This window comes from Nuphar pumila, chromosome 15 (assembly GCF_984573655.1).
Source record: "Nuphar pumila chromosome 15, dmNupPumi1.hap1.1, whole genome shotgun sequence".
NCBI classification, from domain to species: domain Eukaryota; kingdom Viridiplantae; phylum Streptophyta; class Magnoliopsida; order Nymphaeales; family Nymphaeaceae; genus Nuphar; species Nuphar pumila.
Window position 1 is genome coordinate 28,068,176 of NC_143263.1, and position 10,544 is coordinate 28,078,719.

Genomic DNA, 10,544 nt, shown 5'->3' on the forward strand with positions numbered 1-10,544 from the left:
CATACTTTTAAAAAAAAATATAGCCATATTTTGAACATTTTAAACGGCTTTATAAAATATCGTCATTTTGTCAAGCTGTTTTGAGTCTTTTGACATTTTTAGACAGTGGGCATATCTGCCTGTCCTGTCACCGTACCCCTGCTGTTTCAGATTTCAGTGATTTTAATTCGTTTCCGTCGAACAAAGTCCACATTAATTCATAAACTTTGGTGGACGCCCTAAAAGGCTACAAAGCAAATCGAAACCACGTACCCACTAACGCTGGCCTGCGAACGCTCGGCTCTTCTTGTCGTCAATCTCTCAATGAGCGCTTTTTCTGAAAAAGGAAGGAGGCAAAAGAAGAAAGATGATTCTGTGGAGTACGTTTTCTCCATCTCTTTGCGGAAAAACCCTTCAATATGAATCCCTTCTTTTAGCTTTAAAGTGACTATCCTTCTTAGAGCAATACCCATCTCCAAAAGGCCAGCAACAATCTCTCCTGCTAGCAGAGTGCAAGCTCTCGTGCTTCCCTTTTCGTTTTGGTGCAATACCCATCTTCAAAATCCACCAAAAATCCTCTTTTCTTCTAGCAGAATAGGGGTCCCTTTCTTCTGTTTGCATTATAGAGCAATACCCATCTTCAAAATCCGCCACGAATGCCTCTTCTACTTGCAAAATACTAATCTTCGTGGTTCTATCTTCGTTTTAGCTCAAAAACCGGGCAAAAGTTCCTTTCTTGGTTGTAGAATCCAGGTTTCTGTGCTTTGTTTACGTTTTGGAGCAATACCCATCTTCAAAAGCCCACCATAAATCCCTTCCCCTATCAAAATCCGAGATTTCGTGATTCTATTTTGGTCTTTGATCGATACCCATCTCGAAAACCCGCAGAATCTTCCGTGATAGGGTATAGAATGCCCACAAAGGAAAAGTCACAGCGTCGCCGAAAGGGCAACAAGGGGAACAGTTCTAACAGCTCAGTGAACGTCCGGATTGCCACAATGAACGGCGGTGAGGATGCTAATGTTAGCAATGCTTGTTTCAAGGAAGAGAAAGCTGAGAATTCGGCTCCAGAATCCAGCTGCGAGCTAAGCGATTCGATTATCGGCATCGATAAAACTAGCGCCGATTATTACTTCGATTCATACTCTCACTTCGGTATGACTTCGTTGCGATGATTTTATCCCTGTTTTCTGTTTCTGCTATGCATTGTTATAAGGGGATGCATTCTATCGTCTTTTTTTCCCCTTTGCTTTTGTGGGCAGTCTGCCAATTGATGTTTTCTTTGTTTTTTGTTCTTTGCTTCCTGAAATACTGTCAATAATGAGCTTTTCTTTCTGTTTTTTGTTCTTTGCTTCCTGAAATACTGTCAATAATGAGCTTTTCTTTCTGTTTTTTCTTTCCTTTTTTCCATTCAGCAGTGGGTTAAATTTGATTTTTTGTGTTTGTTTTAGTTTTGGTATCCATAATGTTTAGTTATTTTCCTTTTTTTAATGGGGTCTGCGTCCTCTGTTAATCAAAAGAGATGGTATGGTTTTATTTTAGTGATTCGATGCTCTGAGCTTTTCCTGTTTCTCTTGGGAGCTCTGAACCTAGTTATGTGTTGTTTTTTCTGGCAGTAAGATCGATTCTAATGTCATATTCTCTCTTCCTTTTCTTTTTGGTGTTTTGTAGCTCCATAGTTTTCAACTAATATGGAATTTGTTTCTGTTGTTTGCAGGTATACATGAAGTAAGTATAAGGTGGTCTGTCTCTACGTTATCTTTTTGGTGAGATGGATAAGCACTTAGGAACGTAGCTATCTTCAATTTTTTCCTGATCTACTAGTTAAGAAATTTGTTGTCAATTCATTTTCAACATTACTGCCACAAATTTTCATTTGTCTTATTCCAAACTGGCTTTACGCTTCTATACTTATGCCTTGAGATTCATCTGAAACCTTTGTGGGTTAGCTAATTATTGCCGCATTGAGCTATCAATTCTGTCTTCGTGTTCTATAAGGGGTAGGACATGTTTGACTGTGCAGATAAAGTTATCACTGGAGATAACTTATTTTTTTGGATAGTCCAAAGAAAAAAAAAACATCACCGATTCCAGTTGGTAAAACCCTTGAGGTCCCCCTTGCCCACCAGGGAGTACACCAAGCTTTGACCTTGCAGCAAGGGATGCCACCCGTGGGTTTCTAACTTGGTGACATTCACAAGTCAACCCTACCAGATGAGCACTGGAGATAACTTTATCCGACCTATCGACTTTTTCTCCTCAGAAAACAGTGAGAAAAACCTCCCGGCTTCAACTCAAAAAGCAGGAGGTTTGTCTTTCCTGTTTGAAAGCATGTGTGGCCCCACACAAAAATAGTTGGTGCCATCAAATTCCCTCTAAGGTTCACAGTCACCTTTAGATTCAACAGAATTCTTTGTGATTATGGCTAGTCATTTCTATTACGAGCTATGTCACAGGGATTAGGCCAACCAGGTGCCGCACCCGCGTTAACGCGACGTGGGTGGGCGTGCTAGTGCGTCACCCGGTGCGGTCAACCTGACCCTGGGTGCGGTCAACACACCCAGGGTCATATATCTCCAAATTTTAGACTTAAAAAAAAACTTAATCAAGTTTTTTTAAAACTTAAAACTGTTTTGTGATTAAAACTTAAAAATTATATATATATATATATATATAATTGTTTATATTTTTGCCCTCCCGCACCCAAGTTTTTTTAAAGTGCCGTATTGCCGCACCCACACCCATGTGACATAGACTATGATGAGTATGAGCATATCACTGTTTTCTTCCTGTTTTATCAGGTTATCAATCGGCTGTAGCACGTTCAATGACATATGTATGCATGTGCATGTGTTCACGTACGCGTGTGCATATGCATCTGCATGCACCTAGTTATAGTGATTGTATTAAAACTGTGACGCATACAAGTTTTTGCTGAAAACTTACCTGGTGTTTGTTAACATTGCAGGAAATGTTGAAAGACTCTGTGAGAACTAAAACATATCAAAATGTCATCTGTCAGAATTCTTTTCTCTTTAAGAACAAAGTTGTTCTTGATGTTGGAGCAGGGACTGGAATTTTATCTCTATTCTGTGCTAAAGCAGGCGCCAGACATGTTTATGCAGTGAGTGCTACAACTTGCTTTCACAAGAAGTTGACTGGTTTTTCCAAAGTTCTGTTAAAATTTGTAAGAACTTTGGTTACTTATGCTTGAAAGTTATAGTATTATATGTGGCCTACTTTAGAGGGAAGAATTTCTACAAATAGAACAAATGCCAATATATCTTCTTCAATTTCTTAAGTGTATTGTTGGCCATGCTGTCACATTTTGATATATTCATTCTTTGTTCTTATTGGTGTATGATTTTTTTTTTATATTTACATGGAGAAACCACCCCCAGGATCAGAGACCTAGCCGCACCAGCTCTGCCTGCCGTACTTACGATCACTGTCCTGGCAGCATAAAACTCTGGGGGCTTGATCTTGCCCCCAGGGAGTTGCCATATTGGTGTATGATCTACATTGCATTTGCTAACATTTCTTCATGGTTTACATTAATGCCACATTTTTATTTTTTATCAATATTGAAAAACTAAGAAGGTACCTTGTCCTGACTAGTAAATGTCCATTACAAGGTCAGGAGATTTGGATGTAGTAGCCCTATCCTTCATGGAACATGAAGACAAGGTCAAGAGTGGTCAAAAAGAAGGTCAACTTCAAATAGGCATTGACGCTAATATCAGACAGGCTTGCTTCTTCATCTGTTGGAAATTTTATTTACTGAATATGGAGACATTAAGTATCCTTTGGATTGTTGACAGTTGGAATCACAAGTCAATTGTTTCAAGTGTCAACTTTGACTTTAAAGTTTTTATGCCTTATTTTTTGGTCATTTTCAGGTTTTAGTAGTTTGTCATCTAGAAAATTTATTGTTTGGTGTCAAGTAGGAATGTAGGTACTCTGTTTATTGGCAATTGGGAGATTTAGAAATTCCATCATTGGTGCAATTTTTTGTTCAGTTTAGGAGTTCAACTTTATAAACATGGATGTAATAGTTGGATTATCTTGTGAATTCAAGACTTAGCTTCTAAGAAGAGGTTGCTGCATTTCTTTCTTTCCACACTTCTGCTACATCAGATCTGTTGTGCTACCATTGAATATTCACCTCATGAGGCTGCACATGTTGGTTTTGAATTACGTTATGTTCTCTGTATAGACCAATAACCACACGTCATTTGGTTATTACTTCATTTCACCAAAAACCAGTTCTGCATTAGTAGATGATATTCTATGACGTTGTAGTTTCTGTTCTCCTTTCTGGAAGGAATCATGAAACTTCACAAAAGAGGCGTCATAACTCTGTGCTTTTCTTTTCTATATGCTTTTATTGTCCTAAGTTCTTGGATGCTATTATCTGGAGTTAAAATGGTTAGTGAGTTTTCCTTTTTTTTCAATTTTGTTTTCAGGTAGAGTGCTCTCTCATGGGTGACATGGCTAAAGAAATTATTCAAGCTAACGGATATGCTGATGGTGAGAATAATGTATTTTATGTTCTTCCTCATGATTTCTCTATATTGTCTCCATTATATTTTTTCTATATTTCTTCTTTATTACAACATGTCCGCTCCACCAGCTATGTAACATGCACTCATGTTGACACAGTGCACCATTGGTGTGGGTAGGGATGTGAACACGTCCAGCCTGAATCTGAACCTGATTAATTGGATGCAGTAGCCAAAGTTGGATCTAATTACTGATTGGATCCAGACTCAGTATTGAGTTTTGGATCGAATCCGAGTCTGAGTCTGACTAAGATCCAAATCCAAATATGAGTAAATGCTGGATTTTAAGCAAGTTGGATCTGGATTTGGTTTCAGCTGATCCTATCAGACTCGAAATCTGTGTCTGAAACCAATTACGTCAGATCCGATTAGGTCGAACTCGGTATTGCCTAGATCTGGCCTTAGTCCAACCCATTTACATCCAAGGTATGGGTACTGCAAGAGATGGTCAAAGCAGGTCTGTTGTGGTCAATGTGCATCTAACCCTGTTTGCTACTTTTCTGACAGTCAAAGTTGGTGAATCCCTTTTTTTCTCTTTTTGAAAAACACAAATAAACTATGCCCCTCGCCACCACCACAATGTCTGCAGTTGTGCAATTCTCCAGTGACCTCTGACCTGCACGGGGCACTCTATATATATCAGAGCAATATATGCATATGTAATTAATTAAACCTTATTATCATGACATGATTAAAATGCACCTTTGAACCCATGTTTTTAGAAATTCCACTGTTGTACAAACAGTATGTGCACCCTACTCATCTGGCACAGTTTGCCAGCTGTTGCTTTTAAAAGTAGTAAATTTGTAAGAAGCTTCCTTCTTGCTGCTAAAGATTGTACCTTTTTCACTTTCAGTTATCACTGTTTTGAAGGGCAAGGTTGAAGAGATTGTGTTACCAGTAGAACATGTGGACATTATTGTCTCAGAGTGGATGGGCTATTTTCTAGTGTTTGAAAATATGTTGAATACGGTTCTCTATGCACGTGATAAATGGCTTGTAAGTGCTCTGAGATGCATGTGACTTTTCATTTTCATACATAATCTTTTGTTTATTGCTGCACTCTGTCACTTTACTACTTAGCATCCATGACATTCTCTCAGTTATTGTTTTGCTTTCTAAAAGTTTATCACCTAGAGAGAGAAAATGTACATCAATTTTGTTTTGAGCGATGATCTCTTGATCCAGCTATAGGTTTGAAAGTATGTTTTGATAGCTGGCTGTTACCATGTAATGTTTTTCCCCAAAGTCACTTCCACTTTTTGTTATTGGCAAAAAGTGCCCCTGAACTTTGTACAACTTCCAGCATGAAATGATGGAAATGTATGTTTGGGTTCTATCTGGGTCACTCCATCATTGCTCTTGTTTTATATATGAACTTTTCTTTGGCCTGCCTTTATTAAATAATGTCCGTTTGTTGCTGTTGTTTCTTTCAGTGTATGTGTATATTATTGAGAAAAATAACAATCGAGTCCAGGGTTAACAGCCCTTCCAAATCAAGCCTTGCAAAGCTACAGGGTTTGTTCATATAGCTATATGAGCTCAGCACCTCAGCCCTTACAAGAACTTCTTAAATCTTCTGTAGAATCATAGTGTGTTTGCCTGTTTGATATGATTGTAAATATTGCTGGAGTATTATTGAAAACTATTTAATCAGATGACATGCTTCATAATAGTAGATATACTTTATGCTACTTTTTTGTAGCCTTTAACTCTCAAGATGCTTAAACTGGCTGTGCATATTTTGATGGAAATTTTCTGGGTTTGAGAAAATTGCTCAGTACAAAATTTAGAGTGAGATTATCAACATATAGTTAATATCTTTCATAAATTTGAATCGTCCTTATATAAATTACTCTCTTTAGTTACTAAGGTCTTGTCCATATAGTGCATGGATGTCATGCCTGTGTTTGGGTCTCCTCTAGACACTTAAATGCATGATTGAGAAACACTTTCTGTATTTCTAGGCGCAATATTTTGGACTCTCCTTTTGGTCTCCAGGGCATATCTTAGAACTTCTTAGATTCATATGAAGATGGGCCATCCCTGATTCTACATGAATGATGGCAGAAACATGCACTCTGGGCTTGCATTTGAAAAGCTATACATTTTATAATTTATACAAGTTGTGAAAAGTGAGAGACTGGTTCCTCATCCATTATAAATGTTAGCATCTAGCCACCAAAGAATATCCTTGAAGAATATCTGAACTGAGCAATCTGTATTTGATCATTAGCCAGACAGACAACACTGAAGAAATGTTTTGGATGTTTGGTTGGACCAAATGCCAGATCAAGAATGGGGAGTTCAAGGTTAGTTCTTTCAATTGTGGGAAATTTAAGTCTCGTTAGCAGTGTTATCAAAAACACGCCTTGAGGTGCAAAAGGCACGCCTCGCCTTGAGGCGCGACCCTCTGTGCCTCAAGGCGCAAAAAAAACAATATATATATATATATATATATATATATATATATATATATATATATATATATATATATATATATTTTTTTTACAACAAGATTTCTGAGACATGATCAACAAGATTTTTGTAGGTTAATCTCATATATTTTCCAGTTATTTCAGTTACGTAATCAGTTTCTTAGTATATTACTATATTTTAACTTTTGTTGGTTAATCTCGTATATTTTTCAGTTATTTCAGTTATGTAATTAGTTTCTTAATATATTTTAACTTTTGTTGGTTAATGTCAAATATTTTCCAGTTATGTAATCATTTTTTTAGTTACTTTTGTATGTTAATCTCATTTTTTTAGAATAATCTAATATATTTTAACTTTTGTAGGTTAATTTCATATATTTTCCAGTTATTTCAGTTATGTAATCAGTTTCTTAGTATATTTTAACTTTTGTTGGTTAATCTCATATATTTTCCAGTTATGTAATCAGTTTTTAGTTACTTTTATATGTTAATCCCATATTTTTTAGAATAATCTCATATATTTTAACTTTTGTAGGTTAATCTCATATATTTTCCAGTTATTTCAGTTATGTAATCAGTTTCTTAGTATATTTTAACTTTTGTTGGTTAATCTCATATATTTTCCAGTTATGTAATCAGTTTTATAGTTACTTTTATATGTTAATCTCATATTTTTTAGAATAATCTCATATATTTTAACTTTTGTTGGTTAATCTCATATATTTTCCAGTTATGTAATCAGTTTCTTAGTATATTTTAACTTTTGTTGGTTAATCTCATATATTTTCCAGTTATGTAATCAGTTTTTTAGTTACTTTTATATGTTAATCTCATATTTTTTAGAATAATCTCATATATTTTAACTTTTGTTGGTTAATCTCATATATTTTCCAGTTATGTAATCGGTTTCTTAGTATATTTTATCTTTTGTTGGTTAATCTCATATATTTTCCAGTTATGTAATCATTTTTTTAGTTACTTTTATATGTTAATCTCATATTTTTTAGAATAATCTCATATATTTTAACTTTTGTAGGTTAATCTCATATATTTTCCAGTTATTTCAGTTATGTAATCAGTTTCTTAGTATTTTTTAACTTTTTTTGGTTAATCTCATATATTTTCCAGTTATGTAATCAGTTTTTAGTTACTTTTATATGTTAATCTCATATTTTTTAGTACTTATTTGAGATTTTATATTTCTTATTGGTCGTTATTTCATCAATAAAGCATTTCTTTATTTATTTATATTTTTAGATATTTTTTTATAATTTTTTTAAAGTTTTCAAAAAAATATTTTGAGGCTTACATTTTACGCCTCGAGGCTTACGCCTCGCCTCGGTTTTTGGTGGAATGCCTCGCTACGCCTCAACGCTTTTCACAACACTGCTCGTTAGCAAAGCACTGTCCTCTTAAGTGTTGCTATTATCTAGGTTCAAAATCTGAGGCTGCCATAAGCATCCACCTTTAACAAAGAGATGCCATGAAGTTCTTTTTTGTTCTATCCCCTTTTAACATCTAAACATTAGAGGCATGGCTTCCATTTGCTTTCTTCTTTAATTGTCTTACTTGGATTAGCCCCTTTAGTTCCATCATTCCACCATAGGTATCATGGTTTCTTCAATTTTTGTTTTCAATTGCAGTCTTAGTTCATTAGTTTTTGAGAGCAGCAGTTTCATTCAACCCATCTCCCTTCACAAATTGTTAATTGTGTCATGGGTCCTTTCTAATTTTTTCATAGTAAGGTATGTGGTCCATCATTCTCCCTCTTCTCATTCACTGTGCTTTCATAATGTCATGAAATTGCTCATAAAAAACAGTCTATATGTTTCAAAATGATAGTAGAATGCTCAAACAAGGGCAGTGGTTATAAACGGGATGTGAAGATGCCTCCTTTCACATCTTTATTAAGCTCAACCAGATTCAGTGCATTGTGGGGGCAACGGATAGGTGATCTGGCCATTGCATTATCATATTGGCATTGATAATTCTTCTGCCTCATGTATTTTGTCAGGTGTTCCTAGTTGAAACTGTTAAGATACTCGACTCTGTCACTACTGGTGCACTCAGATACTATTAGCTGTCATAAAAGGTAGAAGAAAATGCATTTGTAACCCTCAGGAACCTGAATCAAAAGCTAATATCTTTGGGCCTTATAATCTTTATTTACCTGGAGTATGATGTTGATAGGATTTGCCGTCTGTTATGGACAGGAGAGATATGAGCAGAAGACAAGAAAATTCTTGAACAGGCCAGACTCATCAATGTCTATTTCTCAGATTGTTTATAACGATACTTCTTGCTCCTTCCTCCCCATACGGGGCCATCTATTGCATGCATCTAACAGTATAATGCAATGTAGTTCAGTTCTGAGTGGTAGGTATGGTATAGATTCCTTCTACTGATTTGTGTTTAGTTTCTTTGTAGATCGATGGTGGTATTATGCTGCCAGACAAGGCATCGTTGTATTTGACTGCTATTGAGGATGCAGAGTACAAGGATGACAAAATTGAATGTAAGCTACGGACTTCCCTTTCTTTATGTTTTACTTTTGTCATTTTGCATAATCTGAATCATGCTGTGTCTATTTCAGTTTGGAATAATGTATACGGTTTTGACATGAGTTGCATTAAGAAGCAAGCCATGATGGAACCACTTGTCGACACAGTTGATCAGAATCAGATTGTCACAAACAGCCAGTTACTCAAGGTAGCATGTCTATTACTCTCAAAACTTGTTCTTAATCATCTTTTTCACCTACTGATTGGAACCCACTACTGTGCTTTCAGACTATGGACATCTCAAATATGGCTCCAGGTGATGCCTCCTTCACAGCTCCTTTTAAGCTTGTGGCAGAGCGTAACGACTACATACATGCTCTTGTTGCCTACTTTGACGTCTCGTTCACAAAATGTCACAAGTGGATGGGCTTTTCTACAGGTTTGGACTTAATTCATTAATCACGTTTCTAATTGGTGTATGGTGTAAAAAACTGCCCCCTTATCACCTGGACTGATGATTCATTCACTGACCAAATCTCAAATCAAATAACAAATTATGGCTCCTAAATGAAGAGACATTGTATTATTGATTTCATATGCGTCCTTGCATTGTGGATGCACTCTATTTGTCCAAACTGCTGCTTATGAAATCTTGGTGATCAACATTTCATTTTCATTTTAAAATAGGACCAAGGTCGCGGGCTACACATTGGAAGCAGACAGTTTTGTACCTTCAAGATGTGCTAACTATCTGTGAGGGTGAAGAACTGACTGGAAGCATGACTGTGGCACCTAATAAGAAGAACCCTCGTGATGTCGACATTATGCTCAAGTACTCACTTAATGGCCAGCATTGCCAAGTCTCAAGAACCCAGCACTACAAGATGCGTTGAGAATGAGATGGTAGTGAACCCTATTTTGGTGCTTTATGGAGTTTGCTCTATATTTGTTTATCGTTTATTTTGTTTTGGACAAATCCTTGCATTGTGCATTGGCAGTCAATGATCTATACTGTCACAATTTTGCTGCATTTAGTGATGAAATTTTGAGAAATTGAGTGAAAA

At 36.1% G+C, this 10,544-nt stretch overlaps 1 protein-coding gene across 1 annotated transcript; it reads left to right on the forward strand.

The window, feature by feature from the left end:
• Window positions 1-752: 752 nt before the first annotated feature.
• On the forward strand, window positions 753-10,544 carry LOC149814933 (protein arginine N-methyltransferase 1-like). Its single transcript, XM_089988731.1, has 9 exons — window positions 753-1,134; window positions 1,697-1,707; window positions 2,948-3,103; window positions 4,446-4,509; window positions 5,398-5,540; window positions 9,407-9,494; window positions 9,573-9,688; window positions 9,769-9,919; window positions 10,168-10,544. Exons 1-9 carry the CDS (start codon window positions 891-893, stop codon window positions 10,371-10,373), a joined length of 1,179 nt encoding a protein of 392 aa, XP_089844857.1. The 5' UTR covers window positions 753-890; the 3' UTR covers window positions 10,374-10,544.

Bases quoted from the DNA above. Each gene is read 5' to 3' on its own strand.
- LOC149814933 (XM_089988731.1), top strand. From the start codon at position 891: ATGCCCACAAAGGAAAAGTCACAGCGTCGCCGAAAGGGCAACAAGGGG. The intron at 3,104-4,445 runs GTGAGTGCTACA...TTTTGTTTTCAG, and splicing joins GCGCCAGACATGTTTATGCA to GTAGAGTGCTCTCTCATGGG. The intron at 9,689-9,768 runs GTAGCATGTCTA...CTGTGCTTTCAG, and splicing joins CAAACAGCCAGTTACTCAAG to ACTATGGACATCTCAAATAT.